The 18,222-nt window shown below is 38.3% G+C and overlaps 1 protein-coding gene across 1 annotated transcript in view; it reads right to left on the minus strand.

Moving 5' to 3' along the window:
- Nucleotides 1-18,222, minus strand: part of LOC127423502 (LIM/homeobox protein LMX-1.2-like) — a 62,649-nt gene that overhangs the window by 1,028 nt on the left and 43,399 nt on the right. Inside the window, exons 3-7 of the mRNA XM_051667860.1 lie at nt 6,075-6,307; nt 3,032-3,210; nt 2,788-2,865; nt 2,529-2,595; nt 2,013-2,177 (exon numbers count right to left, since the gene is read on the minus strand). Coding sequence (XP_051523820.1) covers nt 2,013-2,177; nt 2,529-2,595; nt 2,788-2,865; nt 3,032-3,210; nt 6,075-6,307 — 722 coding nt within the window. The remainder of the gene's footprint in view (nt 1-2,012; nt 2,178-2,528; nt 2,596-2,787; nt 2,866-3,031; nt 3,211-6,074; nt 6,308-18,222) is intronic.

Consider the following 18,222-nt stretch of genomic DNA (forward strand, 5'->3'; position numbering starts at 1 on the left):
AAATGCAAGATGTGCTAATGCAAAACTCGGCACCACAATGATGGCGTTTTTGGCTTGACAATTTTCCTCATATTTGCCAAGGTTTTTTGATTGGTGTCAATGGCATTGTTAAGATGTTCTATAGTGAACCCACTGAACAAACAGATGCTTTTGATACATCATCCATCACACCGACTGCTAAAATAAAAATGTTCTTAATCAGTATTTCTGACATGTTTTACACTAAAAATATCTAAACATCCTTAAAACAAGATTAATTTACTGGAGAAGCAAAACTACATAAGATACTGTCTTGTTTTCAGAGAATAATCTTGATTATATTTGACCCCATTTTTTTTTTTTTCTTAAAACACAAAAAAAATATTTGAAAACAAGTTATTATCTTGCACTATTTCGCCTCTCAAGTAAATATATCTTGTTTGAATGATATATATATACACATATACACAAGAAAAAAATACTTATGTATAGTGTAGCCATATGGCAACAATTTATTTTCTTTCAGAAAAAGTTGGAAATAAAAGGGCAGTATTTAAAGTAACCAATAATATGCTGTTTTTAAGCCACATGATATTTGGTCTCCAAATGATTTTCCTGGGGTCACCCTTACAGCCGAGACAGATTGCTCTTGTAAACACATTTCGATATGTTTCTTTAACATCATGATTTTTTTTTTTTTTTTTTTTTTGCTGCATCTTTGATAAGTCATTAGTTGTTGTTTTTAACTGATCGACTTTATCTAACAATTTTACAGAAACTGAGAATATCAATGGAACTGCATTAATGCATTTTCTCTTTGGGAATTTTGCATAGATAGTGGCATCTGTTATGTTATTGCACTTATTCATTTATTTTAAAGTGTTTACTATAATATATTTGCATTTATGCATGAATAACACAATTATTATTTGCATTTCTTCTTTTCAGACAAAAAAGAATGTGGCAATATTTTATGGAGAGGGCAAGAAGAGTGCACAAATGACAACAGTGAAGACAAAATATGCTATAAAATCAATTATCAACAATACTGAAGAATGCATGATAAAGATTCACTTAATTTTATTTTGTAGGAGTTAAAAGTGTAAAGTGTAAAATACATCCATTAATTAAATAAATATAAACAAGTTTTTGGATCATACAGGGTTGCCATATGGCAATGCTTCCCTTTTATTAGAGCTATTTTATGTCAGAAGTTCAAATGGGATAAAATACTCAATTGTTAGAACATAATGCATACCATACTGGGTTAAGACAATTATTTTCATGCCATGTACAAAGAGCTTGTCTAATGAAATGACCCAAAATTGAAAATTCTGTCATAATTTTCTTACTTTCAAAGTTTTAGTGTGAACAATTTAAACGCACTTTTCTCAAAGCGCTTGTGAAGCGCACGAGTCACGTGAACTAATTTTATGATACTTTTATGTCATAAAAGTCATTTATTTTATGTTCATTGAAACATATCCGGTTGTGTTCCACATAAGAAACTAAGTCATATGTGTTTTCAGTTCTGGATGAACTGTTGCTTTAAAAACCCAAAGGACACAGTTTACAGTAAGCCATAGAAATATGATCACACACTAGTAGAATTGACCATCTTAACTGCTTTTCAGAGCTGTAATTGTTTATAAAATGTTCTATAAACTACTCATTTGGGTCAACTCTCAGCAGGACACAATACAATCAATGCGCAATCTCTTGTGTCTCAGGCAGCGGATTGATGCTTACCTTCATGGGAGTGCTATATGTGATATTATAGTGTAATTTTATAGGCTTCTCAAAACTATTTGACACTGTTACATAAGAGCGAAGACAGTTTTATTGGACATTTATTTTTATTGGGCCCATACATGGCATTAGCAGCCACTTCTGTTCAATAAAATTCCAAAGAAATGTAACAGAACACATGTTTTCCTTTCATAATATTACTATAGAGACTTGTGGAGCGAATGGTTAAGATCACATACATGGGAATACGTGTATAATATATTAAGTGTTCATACGCTGCTCACCGTATGGATTCATGTGATCTCCAGGCATCTGTGGAGGAGTGAGGCCCTGCTGAAACGGGTCTGTGCTGTAACCATTTGTATCCATGGAGATCAACTGATGGTGTGAAGGCGGAGCCAACGGCGTGTAGGAGTTCATCAGATTCTCCATTCGGTTGGAGATCATGTCTGTAGCAAATAATCAAGATGAGTTTTATAATTATAATCCTTAGATTTGAACTTGAACATGGTGACACTTGTGGCTCTGACTCCATTGCGTCAGTGCCAAACCAGCATAAACCAGCTTGGACCAGCATGGAAATCCATGTTGTTGTAAACTGGTCTTTTTAGAAGCATGGTCAGAAACTACAAATCCAGAACAAGCCTATCCGAAACATTTGATGGGCTAGGCACATCCACAGACTTGTCTTCAACTTTGGAGTATATAGTAGAAGTATGAGAAAACAAATAAAAACTCAAAACTAATTATAGAAGTGACCCTGCTGAAAATAGCTTAAACTATTTTTTGAAGTCTCTTACCTTGTCCGAGTCTCTGTGTGTTCTGCTGCTCTTGTTGTTGCTGCTGTCGACGTGCCAACTTCTTCATCTGTCCGGAAAAAAAGGGGTAAGAGATACTGTATCATTTACAGTCATGCCAATAAAGCCATTTGAATAGAACTGAATTGATAAAAAAATGTATACATTCTTAAAATAATCAATGATTTACCCAAGATATTGAACCATATCATAGAGTTACTTAGGTTTAGAGTTTTCCAGTTAATCTCTCTGTAATCCTCACCTTAGCTCGCTGATTCTGAAACCAAACTTGGACGACTCTAACACTGAGACCGGTATCAGCAGCCAGTGTCTCCCTGACCTGAAACAATAGAGAGGACAACATTAAATATCCTCTTTGATCGATCTGAAGTAGTCTTGAATACTTAGATATTCGATTGTCAGCATAAAGTCTTGTCCACTTTGCAGATTATTAGGTTGTATTACTTTAAATAAAAGTTATTATTTTTTCTGAATGAAGGTTTTACCTTTCGGCAGGGTTTAGAGGAGACTTCAAAGGAAGCTTTGAATGCTCGTCGTTGCTGGGTGGTGAGAATAGTGCGAGGTCTTTTGGGTCTGCGGGGGTCTTTGCTGTCATCACTGCATTTGCCCTGACCTCCTGCTCCTTTATCTGGCTTCACATCCAGGTCTTCATCCTCACTTTTATCTAGAAATAAAACAAGTTTGATTTTATTGCCTTTTTATGGAGAAGAGACAAGATGAGAAGAGAACAGAAGAGAAGAGAAGAGATGAGAAAAGACTAAAAAAGAAAAGATGAGATGAGAACAGAAGTGAAGAGATGAGACAAGAACAGAAGAGATGAAAAGAGAAGAGAAAAGACTAAAAAAGATGAGATGAGAATAGAGCAAGAGACGAGAAAAGAAGAGATGAGAAGAGACAAGATTAGAAGAGAGGAGATGAGATGAGAACAAAAGAGTAAAGACGAGAAAAGACTAGAAGAGAGGAGTTGAGAAAAGATGAGAAGAGACAAGAACAGAAGACAAGAGATGAGATTAGAAGAGATGAGACAAAATGAGAAAAGATGAAAACATGAGAAGAGACAAGAAGAGAGGTGACGAGATGAGAGGAGAACAGACGAGAAGAGATGAGAAAAGACTAGAAAAGAGATGTGACGAGATGAGAGAAGATGAGAATAGAAGTGAAGAAAAAAAGACAATATATAAAAGATGAGACAAAAACAAAAGAAAACAGAACAGAAGAGATGAGACGAAACAAGAAGAGATGAGAAGAGAAAGAAAAGACTAAAAGGGATGACAAGAGATGATATGAGAAGAGACGAGATGAGAAAAGACAAGACAAGAACAGAAGAGAACATGCAAAGAGAAGAGAAAAGACTAAAAGAGAGGAGATACGACGAGATGAGATGAGAACAGAAGTGACAAGAAAAGATGAGAAGAGAAGAGATGAGACAAGAATAGAAGAGATGAAGTGAGAAGAGAAAAGATGAGATGAGAAAAGACTAGAAAATATAAGATTAGAATAGAACAAGAGACGAGACAAGAAGAGAAGGGAACAGATAAAAAAGAGAAGTGACGAGAAAAGATGAGAAGAGAAGAGAACAGAAGTGATGAGAAAAGATGAGAGAAGAGATGAAACTAGATGAAACAAGATGACAAAAGATTAAACACCATGGGACGAGAATAGAACAAGAGATGAGATGAGATGAGATGAGATGAGATGAGACGAGAAGAGAAGAGAAGAGACAAGACGAGACGAAAACAGACAAAAAAAGGGGAAGAGAACAGGAGAAGTGACGAGAAGAGAAGAGAAGAGACAAGATGAAACAAGATGATAAAAGACTAAAAAGCATGAGATGAGAAATGAACAAGAGACGAGACAAGAAGAGATGAGGCGAGACAAAAAGAGATGAGACAAGAGAACAGAAGAGAAGAGATGAGATGAGATGCGAAGAGACAAGACAAGAAGAGAGGAGACGAGATGAGAACAAAAGAGACAAGATGAGAAAGTCGAGAAGAGACAAGAAGAGACAAGATGAAAAATAACGAGAAGAGAAAGATGAGACGAGACGAGAAGAGGAGAGGAGACAAAAAAAAGAATAGAAGAGGCATTAAAAGATGCGATGAGAAGAGAACAGAACAGAAGACAGGAGATGAGATGAGACGAGACGAGAAAAGACAATAACAAAAGAGACAAGATGAGAAGAGATGAGATAAAACAAGAGACGAAAAAAGACAAAAAGAGAACATGCAAAGAGAAAAGAAAAGACTTAAAGAGAGGAGTTGAGACTAGATGATGACAGAAGTGACGAGAAAATATGAGAAGAGAAGAGATGAGACGAACAGAAGAGACGAGATGAAACGAGAAGAGAAAAGATAAGAGAAGAGAAGAAAAGACTAAAAAAGATTAGATCAGAATAGAACAAGAGACGAGACAAGAAGAGAAAAGAAGGGATGAGACAAAAAGAGAAGATAACAGAAAGGATGAGATGTAAAGAGATGAGAGATGACTAGAAGAGAGGAGACGAGACCAGCAAAGACAAGAAGTGATGAGAAGAGACAAGAAGAGACGAGATGAGAAATTATGAGAAGAGATGACAAGAGAACAGAAGAGAAGAGAAGAGACAAGATGAGAAGAAAATAGAAGAGACGAGACAAAACAAGAAGAGATGAGAAGAGAACAGATGAGATGAGAAGAGGAGACCAGAAAAAAATAGATGAGAAGAGAACAAAACAGAAGACAGGAGATGAGACGAGAAGAGATGAGACAAGGTTAGATGAGATGAGACGAGAAAAGACAATAACAAAAGAGACAAGATGAGAAGAGATGAGACGAAACAAGAGATGAAAAAAGACAAAAAGAGAACATGCAAAGAGAAAAGAAAAGACTTAAAGAGAGGAGATGAGACTAGATGATGACAGAAGTGACGAGAAAATACGAGAAGAGATGAGACAAGATCAAAAGAGACGAGATGAAACGAGAAGAGAAAAGAGAAGAGAAGACTAGAAAAGATGAGATCAGAATAGAACAAGAGACGAGGAGAGACAAGACAAGAAGAGAAGAGATGAGACGAGACGAGACGAAACAAGAAGAGATGAGAGGAGAACAGATGAGAGGAGAAGAGGAGACAAGAAAAGATGTGATGAGAACAGAACAGAAGACGGGAGATGAGACGAGAAGAGATGAGACAACATTAGAAAGGATGAGACAAGACGAGAAAAGATGAGAACAAAAAACACAAGATGAGAAGAGATGAGACGAGACAAAAAAAGACGAGAAGAGAATTTAAGAGAAGAGAAGAGAGGAGGCGACAAGAGATGGGAAGAGCCGAGATGAAGAAAAAAAACAGTTAAGAAAAGATATGTGATGAGACGAGAAAAGACAAGACCAGAAGAGAATATGCAAAGATAAGAGAAAAGACTAAAAGAGAGGAGATCAGACGAGATGAGATGAGAACAGAAGTGACAAAAAAAGACGAGAAGAGAAGAGATGAAATGAGATGAGAAATAATGAGATGAGAAAACTCTAGAAAAGAATGAGGAGAGTTCTCACCTGAGTCAGACATGTCTGGACTGACAGAATGCAATAAGTCTTTCTCTCTCTCGTAGTCGTTCTTGCACAGCAGTTGTCCCTCCTTCAACACAAACTCATCTCCTTTACACAGCTGCCGCTCACACACACAGCAGCAGAAACAGCCCAGATGGTACACACTCTCCAGCGCACGCATCACAAACTCTGTGGGAGCGATCTTCTCCAGACAGCCGCTGCATTTGGTGGCAAACAACCTGAGGAGAAGCGGAGACAAAAATAAGACAATTTGAAAATCAAAATTGATCCTTTTTACTCTCCTATTAAACATACCTGATTTTACTATGCACGACATTTCAGACATAGCAGTTAAAAGTATTGTAGGTGAGCAAATACTTTGGCATAAACTGAATTAAGGAGCAAAAATCTTCATTTTCAGATTACATAACTACAATTATTTTCATTAACAATTACATCCACAATGGAATTGATTTCTACATGACATGAAACTACAGGATATTATATATTAATAACTTGAAATACGATGTGAAATGGCAAATACTCAAACCCCCTGATGTGAGCTACAAATCTCAGTAATTTTTCTGCATTGCGCAGATCTTCCCTTAGAGCTGTGCCATCTCCCAGACCAATAACATTTATCTATAAATATCACAGCTGCACAGATCAATGCACGACTGACACCGGATGCCCCAGCGGTGCCATGTTTTCCTGACGATGACTTTGAAAGAGATTTTTAATAAGCCTCAAGACATGAAGGTATCATTAGGTGATAGAGCACACAAGAGTACTAGACAGAGAAATCAATATTCAGAACAGAGAGAGACCCACAGGAATGAAAAATCACAAATGAGATCCCTTCAATTGCTCGATTGTTTCTCTAAGACAGCAATTAAATTCAATGGAGAACAAATGGAGAATCATCTCATATGTGTCTCAACAATGTCTCAAACTATGCTCAGATTTGCCAAGATACTCCTGCGCTATGAAAGAGCAACCTCTGAGCAGTAAAATATCCTTCTGGGGGGAAAAAGGTCACAAATGAGATTTCTTTAATAGCTCAATTGTTTCTCGTAGACAGCAATGAGATTCAATGGAAATCGAATGGAGACTTTTGCTTCAAATCTCCTGCTTCTCATAGACCCCCATATATGATCTCTATATGATGTTGAGTTTCAGAAAAGATCTCAACTATGTCTCAAACTGTGCTCAGATTTGCCAAGAAGCTCCAAAAGTCAGGGATTTCAATAGATCAAACTATCTGTAGTGACAGCCCTCTACACTGCGAGTACATCACTCGCATATGCGCCAGAATGTCACACTATTTTACTAAAATATGTCTGTTATTAACCACTGGCTAGTAAAAATTCAGATTTACACTCGCCAGTGATTGTGTAGTGGTGAAGAACTAAAGCACAGCGATCCTTTTACTAAATAAACAGCTGCCATTAAGAGGCTAGATTCAGTCTAGTCTTTTACTGCGTGCTGTGTCTTGTGACCCCGTACTCTGAAGGAAATGTACCTTATTTGGTTGCAGTTGGTCCTGAGGTGTCGTGATCGTGGTGTCACCATCGCTTTAGTGGAACTGTGATATGCAGTAGTTATATTTACATTGCATTTAATGACGTCAACTCTGATTTTGCTTAAACGTTTCCACGAAATGTTTCCACAACATTCTCCGTGTTACAGCATGGTTACAGACCAGTACCCCCACCAGTATGATGTCTGTTAGAAGCTAAAGTGTTGCGAAACTCAAGAGCTTGTAGATTTTAATTTGAAAATGTGACCAATAAATATTTGTACACGTACGACAATATACATTATACAAGTAAAGTTTCCTTTTGGCTTGTTCCGTGTATTCTGAGTCCGAAAACGAGACCCTAGCACTCCATTTTCATTTCGTAATGTCTCTTTTAAAATCGTTTCTGTGATTTACAGTCAGTTGGTGATCAAAAAGTAAAAATGTGAAAAACTAACTGCCCCCTTAAACTTAACAGCTGGTTGTGCCACCTTTAGCAGCAACAACTGCAACCAAATGCTTCCGAAAACTGGAGATCAGTCTTTCACAACGCTGTGGTGGGATTTTGGCCCACTCTTCTTTGCAGAACTGCTTTAGTTCAGTCACATTGGAGGGTTTTCGAGCATGAACTGCCCGTTTAAGGTCCTGCCACAGCATCTCAATCGGGTTCAAGTCAGGACTTTGACTAGGCCACTCCAAAACTTTAATTTTGCTTCTTCTGAGCCATTCAGAGGTGGAAGGCTCAGCAGAGGTTATACTTCCTTCACCAGCTGAGGAAGTTAAACCTGCCACAGGAGCTGCTGACAGAGTTCTACTCAGCCATCATTGAGTCTGTCCTGTGTACATCTATAACTGTCTGGTTTGGTTCAGCCACCAAGTCAGACAGAAGGAAACTACAACGGACAGTCAGGACAGCTGAGAGGATTATTGGTGCCCCTCCTGCCCACCGTCCAAGACCTGTACGTCTCCAGTGTGAGGAAACATGCATGTAGAATCACTCTGGACCCAACATACCCTGCCCACTCCCTCTTTGAACTGTTACCCTCTGGCTGGCGCTACAGAGCACTGAGTGCCAGGACATCCAGGCACAAGAACAGTTTTTACCCTCAGGCCATTTTCCTCATGAACAATCAAACTGCCTCAGGGCTCCCCCATAGTGAAATAATGTAAATACATATCTCATGTACATATGTAATTTCACATATTTACATACAGCTGGGTGCAACTACAGTAACGCCTTCCAAATCGGTCAGAAATCTAGGGGTAACCATCGACAACAGACTAAATTTCACAGACCACATCTCAAAGACCGCAAGATCATGTAGATTTACACTCTACAATATCAGGAAGATAAGACCCTTCCTCTCTGAACATGCCACACAACTGCTTGTTCAGTCACTTGTCATAACTAGACTGGACTACTGTAACGCTCTCATTGCAGACCTCCCTGCATGCGCAATTAGACCCCTGCAAATGATCCAGAATGCAGCAGCACGTCTGGTCTTTAATGAACCAAAGAGAGCACATGTTACACCACTCCTTGTCTCTCTCCACTGGCTGCCGGTTGATGCACGTATAAAATTCAAGGCTCTGATGCTGGCATACAGAACAGTCACTGGGTCTGCTCCAGCATACCTAAAATCATTTATGCAGAGCCACGCACCCACTAGAAGCCTGCGGTCGGCTAATGAGTGGCACCTTGTTGTACCAACACAAAGAGTCACCAAAACACTTTCCCGGACTTTCAGCTTCATCATACCACGTTGGTGGAATGACCTTCCCAACTCCATCCGTGAAGCTGACTCACTCTCTGTCTTCAAAAAACGACTAAAAACACATCTTTTCCATGAGCACTTAACTAGTCATTAAAAAAAAAATTTAAAAAATCCTGTTGCACTTTATTCTGTTTGGAATACTATTCTGATGCTAATGAAACTTTGTAATACAGCACTTTTCATACCACTGTCTCCTTAAGATGATTCGCTTATGTTTTCCTCTTTTGTAAGTCGCTTTGGATAAAAGCATCTGCCAAATGAATAAATGTAAATGTAAATGTACATACCCCTACCTTGCACATACATTACCACTTGCACATGTACATACGCCATTCTGTTATATGTCCTATTATTTGTATGTCTATTTATACTCTTACCTTTTTTTATATTCTGTCTCACTGTAATGTTCTGTGTGCACTTGTTTCTCCTATCACCCAAAAAAAAATTCCTTGTGTATGTGAGAACACTTGGCAATAAAGCTCATTCTGATTCTGATTCTGATTCTGATTCTTACTCCTATGCTTTGGATCACTGTCTTGCTGCATAATCCAGTTGCGCTTGAGCTTCAACTCACGGACTGATGACCGGACGTTCTCCTATAGAGTTTTCTGGTAGAGAGCAGAATTCATGTTTCCCTCAATTATTGCAAGTCGCCATGAAGCAGCAAAGCATCCCCACACCATCACACTACCACCACCATGCTTGACCGTAGGTATGATGTTCTTTTTGTGGAATTCTGTGTTTGATTTACGCCAGATGTAACGGGACCCCTGTCTTCCAAATGGCTCCACTTTTGACTCATCAGTCCACAGAATATTCTCCCAAAAGGTTTGAGGATCATCAAGGTGTGTTTTGGCAAAATTCAGACTACCTTAATGTTCTTCTAGGTTAGCAGTGGTTTTCGCCTCGCCGCTCTTCCGTGGATGGCACTTTTGCCCAATGTCTTTCTGATAGTGGAGTCATGAACAGTGACCTTTATTGATGGGTTAGGGTTAGGGTTTTCACACAGGCCCAGTTGGTATTGGATAACTTTTTTGCTTCAATAAATAACATTATAATTGAAAAACTGTATTTTGTGTTTACTCCATTTGCCTTTGTTTTATGTTAGATTTCGCTTGAATTTCTGAAACAGTTTAGTACGAGATATACACAAAAACAGAAGAAATCAGGATGGGGGCAAATACTTTTTTTCAGCACTGTATATTTTCTCACCCAGTACTGACACTCAAGATGTCTTCATGTTTCTTAAACACTTAAGAGGATATGAAGAGATGTTTTGAGAAGTAATCTCTCGTCTTAGGCTCTCTCACAGTCTGGGTGTTTTGTGTTTGGAGAGATGTTTGGTGATTCTTCATACCCCCGTTCAGATGTGGCTGCATGGAACAACTTTAGTGGCGACAAACGCTTGAAAATTTTACGTTTGTGTTTGTTACAGATCTGATCTATAGCAAATAACTACAGCTAGAAGGATATACAGGATAATATCCCATACAGACACACATACAAACATCAATTGATCTCATACACACTCTGAAGATCACAGATTTTAAGGTTTTAAGCATGATTGACTGAGCGTGAAGACTTTCTCTGCTTTAAGATCCTCTTAATGGTATTAAAGAAGGATTAGTTTCAACCACTGCACAGTGCAAGCGTCACTTAAAACAAGCTCTTTTCACACTCACACACACATTTAGACATAAAAGAAAAGGAAAAACCTGATGCAGCAACACTCCAAAATGCAACTAAATGCTGAAACTCTCATCTCAAACCTAAAACAAGATTGCACCGATGCAAGTGTCACGCGTGGCCGTTCTGACAGAGAACAAAGAAGCTGCTGTAGTCCTGTCAACAAAGAGTGAATGAAAAAGACGAGATTAGATCTTTTGCACAACAGAAGAAAGGAAGATCTCCGAAAGGATTACGGGAATTACAAACACCAGAATAATGCAAAGTGACAGCGAGAGGAAACAGAATTCTCAACGCATGAGATTATCAAGAATCATCAAAAGAAAAAGGAAGGAAATGTATGAAAGAGGAAAGAATGATGTGTTGCAGAAGAGAGGTGTGGATGAGAGGATTTAATTCTTTTTACCTTATAATGTCCCTAGAGGAAAGACAATGTGGTCTTGGAGAGTTTGATGAGAAATGTTTGAGGTTATATTAAAATCTCCTGACTTTTGAGCATAGACTTGGGTATCTTGGCAAATCTTTGAGACATTTTTGAGATCTGTCCTGAAACTCTAGAAGGAAATGTGAGTGAAATTCTTAGGACAAATATTTGAGAAGCAGGATAATTTTACATAAGTCTCAGTTTGTTCTCTGTTTAATCTCACTGTTGTCTCGGAGAAACAACTGAGACAATTAAAGGCATCTCATGTGTTTTTTTCTTTCCTTTGAGCCCAAAGGAAAATTTTAATTGCTTAGTGGTTCAATGCAAAAGAATAAATAAAAATAAAAATAAAATAATAAATAAATCCATCTAAATGTCCTTAAAATGTCCTTTTAAAGAAATCTTACAAAATGTATAGTGAAATGTAGACAAAACTGTTTGCCAAAGGGGTAAGACAAAAAAATAAAGAAAGAATTTATATATATATATATATATATATATTGATTGTTTTAAGCATAAACCTCACAAAATTGTGCAAAAATTCTCTCAAAACTAGAAATGATATCTTCTGCAATTTTTATTCTCAAGTAAATTTCTCTCTCTCTTTTTTTTTAATGGAAGTTTCGATATATTTACCGGAAAACAAGACAACAAATTAAAAGGAAATTATGTATTTATTTATGTTTGCAGTGTTGCTCTTTCATAGTTTGGGATGTTTTATGGAGTTCTTTGTTATGTTTTATGCAAGTATCAACTTTGTCTCTCCTAAAATTTTATCTTTGCAAATCTCAGCACAGCGTAAGACACTTTTGAGGTTCCTTCTGAAACTCTAGAGGAGACACATGTGAGATTTCTTTCCTTTAGACTTGCTGTCTATGAGAACAATCTCATTTGTAATTTTCTATTCAAAATGCTGGTGTCCTGCTCAAATCTGTTGGTCATTGCAGACAGATGTATCCGACTGTAACGTGTGTATCATTTGAAAGCAATTATATTCTTTTTTAACCATTCTTTTTTAAATGCCCTTTGATGCCATTATGGACTTGCAGGCTTCTAGTGTGTGTGTGTGTGTGTGTGTGTGTGTGTGTGTGTGTGAGAGAGAGAAAGAGTGTTTAATTTTTCCGACCGCTCCTTCCACATCCATATAGACCCATGTGCACTACAAAAGAGTTAAAGATGTCATTAAACTCTGCTGCTTTCTTCTGAGGGCACTGTATGGAAAATACCTTGTAGTCCACACACACAGCAGATTTCACCACACTTCACTGCTTTTTGATCCTATCAAAGGCAAAAAGCCACATTCATTCTCCACTATAAAATTCGTAAGAACTTAAAGGTCACGGATATGTCAAATGTTGGAAATGGAACCTTTATAATACTTGAGAAATATACAATCGAAGGTCTTAGTTAAGGTTATCTGGATCAGATGTAGTAAGTGATCAAATAAGTATGAACTGCTTCATGACAACAATGTCAAATGTAATCAATTACAAGTACTTGTATGTGTTATAATAGCCTGATGATCTATGTAATATCTCAAAAACCACTCTGAACAGAATTAACCTCATAGGTTAATTATTATGCTTCAATTTTACTACAGTGGTTGTGTAAATTAGCACTAAATGTGGCTAATTAGACTGAGGTTAAAGACGCAGGGAGTTGCGTACTGCGCGGCTGGTCATTGCGGGTGGCTAATCGCTGTAGTAAATGGAGCGTGTATTTGCGCAGGGCCCCAGAGTAAACTAAACCCCTGCCCGAATACAACACCTCGCTCACTGCTCAAGAGATATTAGCATGCTGATCGCCCACAGAGATGCATAAATCCTGATTAAGATCAAAACGTAAACATAGAGAAGCGGAAAGGAATCACGTCGAGGTATCTTTTGTCTTTCAGATCTATTTCTATCATATTCCAACAAATATATTTACATCTGGCAAGAAAGTGACATATCATACTATTGTCCCAGATGGCACACGTACGTCTCCGCGTTTAATCTGGAAAGCATCACGTTTGAATTATCTGATGAACATCTTTAAAATAAAAAAAAAAAAAAAACAGGCTTACAGACATTCTAAATACTAAACATCTCAAAGACATCTGCTGAATATGTAGGAAATGGAAATGTCTTAAAGATGTATTGAAGATGAGTTAACAACCTACAAAAATACATCTTCCAGTTGTAAACACACACATCAAACTGACATCTGGGTGATGTACGCGTGCTGTCTGGGGTTAGCTGATTATCTAACAGAGGTCATTTAAATATTGATGTGTTAATGGTACAGAACCAAAAAAACTAGTTTGAGTGAATCGTGTGAAAATGTGTTATTAAATTATATTTTGCATAAAGAAAATCAACCCTAAATATTCCATTGAAACCATTAAGATTTTAGATTAAAACCATGAAGACTAACTAAAGCTCCAGAAGTGTAGAATATGATCCCTTTAAAATAAATGCTAGCAAAGGATAGGTAGGGAACACTGATGTAATCAAAGACGAGAAAGAGAATGTGTGTATGCGTTTGTGTGAGTGTGTGTAAGGAAGAGAGTGTGAATACAGCAGGTACACAGAGTGAGTGTGTGTGTGTGTGTGTGTGTGTGTGTGTTTGGACAGCTGCTTTTCCTGAATTTGGCAGCTCTATTCAGGATAGAGTTTGCTCAGCTCTACCACAACAGCAAACAGAGTATGAGCGAATAATGGAGCAGATACACAAAAGGTGACACACACACACACACACACACACACACACACACACACACACACACGCATACAATACTGTGCTACACTTACTTTAAACTCTTAGAAATTAAGGTTCTTTATGCAAAACCTTATGGAAGAAACTTTTTGGCTGTTTAGCGTTCTTGATGTTACGGTAAAGATTAGTCAGATGAGTGTTCATTTGATTGTATCATAAACTAACAAAGGATAAGCGAAGCCCTCTTGGGTGGTATGTGGCGCTAGTATGTATATGGTCTTCTAATAGGCTTAGGCTGTAAAACTCTCATAGCAACCTTTATTTTTAGCATTTATGCTGTCTATTAGGAAATAGAAGTTGATTAGAGGGTACATTCTTGCAGACCAGAGCAGATTTTAAGCTCATGATCTTAAAATTGTCTTTCAGAAGTCCAGTGTGTAGGTAGATGAAACCCTGGCCACATCATCTGTGCAGTATGGGGCTGTATTATCAAAGCCAGATCTCACCACAGGCTTCAATGGAGCCCATTTTCCTGGCTTCTTTTTGGGTGGGTTTCAAAACTTAGTTAGCAGTCTAGCTAGATAGCAGTTTTGGGCATCATGGGCCCATTCATGCACAAAACTTCTGTTTCAATAAGCAGCTTTTTAACTTTTGCATTAATAGTGTCGTTTGTTAAAACAAGCGTAAGCAAACTTGAAAATAAAACGTGATGATAAAAAAGTCCCATAGACTGATTAACAGGGTAACCAATGGTTGAAGGGAATCCCATGCCATATCCAGAAACCAAAATATCACAGAGAGGCCAGTAAGCAACCAAATAGCAAGCAGCCACAACACCCTAGCAACCACATAGGTATGCATAAAAAAACACCCACAACACCATGACAGCATGACAGTAACGCTGAGATTTGCATGTGCACACAGAATTCATCTTTTCTTCAGAAAATGTTAAAACCATCACAATCTGTAGCACTTTAATGACCCTGTCTCCTCATCTGGCACTTTGGCAGCAACTAATTGTGTCATGCTAAGCATTTTGAGTGCTTCCCCTCAAATGTTTAGCAGTACAGATGTTTAGAACATTCTGTCAGTCCGTTTTGCGGCTTAAATACGTGATGTATCATTTCTGGCAAAATAAGGGATGTCCCAGCTCATAAGTGACTGTTGGCATCCTTAAGCGTTTAGGAGACTGGACTCACGGAGCATCTGTCTGATATCCCCTTGAGCATTTCACCGTTTCAAGACGGGGCATGATGCCTTCAATACAGGACGTTTTGCTAGATATTAAGGGCATTTCGCCCATCTATTTTGCCGCTTAAATACGGGATGTCTTAATTTCAGTCAAAATACAGCATGTCACGGCTATGGGACAGTTGCCAACCCAGAGCACTGACAAGACTGAACTCATGGTGCATCTAAACGATATCCTATTGAGCATTCTGCCGCTTCAAGACAGGGCACGATGCCTTCAATACAGAACATTTTGTACGATATTAAGGGCATTTCGCCCATCCATTTCGCTGCTTAAATACGTGACATATCATTTTGGACAAAATAGGGGATGTCCTGGCTCATACGCAACAGTTGGCACCCTTAAGCGCTCAGGAGACTGAACTCACGGAGCGACTGTCTGATATCCCCTTGAGCATTTTGGCGATTCAAGATGGGGCACGATGCCTTCAACACAGAACATTTTGTACGATGTCAAGGGCATTTTGCCCATCCGTTTTGCCGCTTAAATATGGGATGTCTTAATTTCGGTCAAAATACAGCACGTCACAGCTATGGGACAGCTGCCAACTCAAAGCGCACAGGAGTCTCAACTCACGATCGATTGATAGATACCTTTTGACACAGTTTTTGCATCGGGAGCATTGCCTATGATGCCTTAAAATGCTGTCTACGTAGGCAACTCACGAGGTTTTGGAATAGAGCGTTAGTTTACCAACCATGTGGTTACCGCATCGACACCCAAACCTAGGGGTGAGTCTCTGTGCCCAAGGCTGAATAAGGCTCATAGTCGGGTTTTGAATTACCCCTGACCCTCGCGCTCTGTCCCAGTGAGACTAAACAAACAGTACTATGGGGCGTTTTGGAGAGGAGGCCCTTGAGCGTGTGAAAAGAGTTTGTAAAGGAGCTCTGCTTTGGAGGCTATTTAACATGGTCTCCTTAATCTGTGGGTGGGGGTTTACGTCGGTGACCCAGCTGTGAGATTATGGCAAGACTCAAGTGCCTCACCTCGACCTTGATCAATCGCTCTTAGAGAAGGCTTTAGCCACATCTGAGAGCGATGGTGGATTAGCAAGTGTGTGTTTTCCCACCATTTTATAGACTTTTGGGTGTGCAAACTAGGTGTTTGTTTGAGTTTTAACTAGCCGTGGTAATCCTTAGATTATTAGATTTAAGGGCTGGAATGTTTACTGAGTCTGCAAAATATCCAGCTTATTAATTATGGCTCAGATGCCTAAAAAGGTAAATTTAAAAGTGATGTGTTTTAAATTCCCCTGAAAATGAGATTATTGTTTCCAAAGAGCAAAAATGTGCATCATAAATCCAACAAGGTTGATTACAAAGATTCCTGGATTACTTGATTCTAACTGGTCAATCGCATATTGTGCAGTCAGATATTTTTGTATAATAACCACTAAACTGTATAATTGAACATTGTCCTGGGCAACTGATTTCCTGCATAGTTGTGCTAGTTAGTGGTGCTGGTCATTGTCGCAAAATAAATCTATTCGACCTGTTATTAACCTGAAGAATCTTCAACCTGGAATATTTGAGCACTGAAAACCGAGAGCCAACTTTCTCTTAGCTTTAAGGGTAAATATTGGAACTAAACTAACACTCTTACCCTGACTCTACAGGCGGACCAGACAACAAAAGAGCCAAACAGTGCATGGGCCATTGTCAAAGCGGCACGTTTCCATGGCAGCACTGGCAGATTGTTGAGATGTTGGAACCTGATGAAGGATGAGCTAAGAGTGGTTGAATTTTGCAGACTGAAAGAAGTTCTTGGGTGAAAAAAAAAAATGACTTCCCAGAACTTTCATAGATTGTGTAGACACTTACACTAGATGTTAGTTCATCCAAACAGAAAACTCAAAAACATTTATATCTGTACAGCTTAAATTACTGTAAAACACTTTACATTTCAATAACCCAATGATTTTGTTTGTTGCATTATGTAAAAATGGTTATATGCAAGTAAATGTAAATGTGTATATGCCATGGGTGAAAATTTCATAGTACATTTCTGAAAGGAAATACTATGAGTAATGTGACCTAAGGTAAAGGGTAAGCAGGTGCTTAGCTGAAAACAAGTCCCTTCAGAATGAGGTGAATCAACTTACAAAGCAAACAGAGTTTTGGAGAGCAGATGCTCTGACGGTAAGTGTGAACACTTCCATAGAAACCATGCGAAAAGATCAGCTGTAGGACAGGAGAAACTCCACAAACACAAGTAGAAACAGACAAACAGACGCAAAATCAGGTAACAGTGCCCTACATTTTAAAAGAATATCTTTTGCAAATATTATATAATATTTTAAAAAAGCACACTGAAGCTCAAAAAAGCACATAAATGCAGAATAAAATTAATCCAGTGGTTTAATCCATGTCTTCAGAAGGGATATGATAGGTGTGGGTGAGAAACAGATCAATATTTAAAACCTTTTTTATTATAAATGCTCCTCCCTGCCCAGTAGGTGGCAATATGCACGAATAATACGAATCACAAAAAACAAAAGAAGAAAAGTGTGGAAGTGAAAGTGAAAGTGGAGATTTACAGTGAAAAAGGACTTAAGTATTGATCTGTTTCTCACCCACACCTATCAAATCGCTTCTGAAGACATGGATTTAACCACTGGAGTCTTATGGATTACGTTTATGCTGCTTGTATGTGCTTTTTTGAACTTTAAAGTTTTGGACCCTTTGACTTGCAATATATTGACCTACAGAGCTGAGATATTCTTCTAAAGAATATTGTGTTCTGCAGAAGAAAGAAAGTCATACACATCTGGGATGGCATGAGGGTGAGTAAATGAATTAAAT

The sequence above is a fragment of the Myxocyprinus asiaticus genome, chromosome 3 (genome assembly GCF_019703515.2).
Source record: "Myxocyprinus asiaticus isolate MX2 ecotype Aquarium Trade chromosome 3, UBuf_Myxa_2, whole genome shotgun sequence".
Lineage (NCBI taxonomy): Eukaryota > Metazoa > Chordata > Actinopteri > Cypriniformes > Catostomidae > Myxocyprinus > Myxocyprinus asiaticus.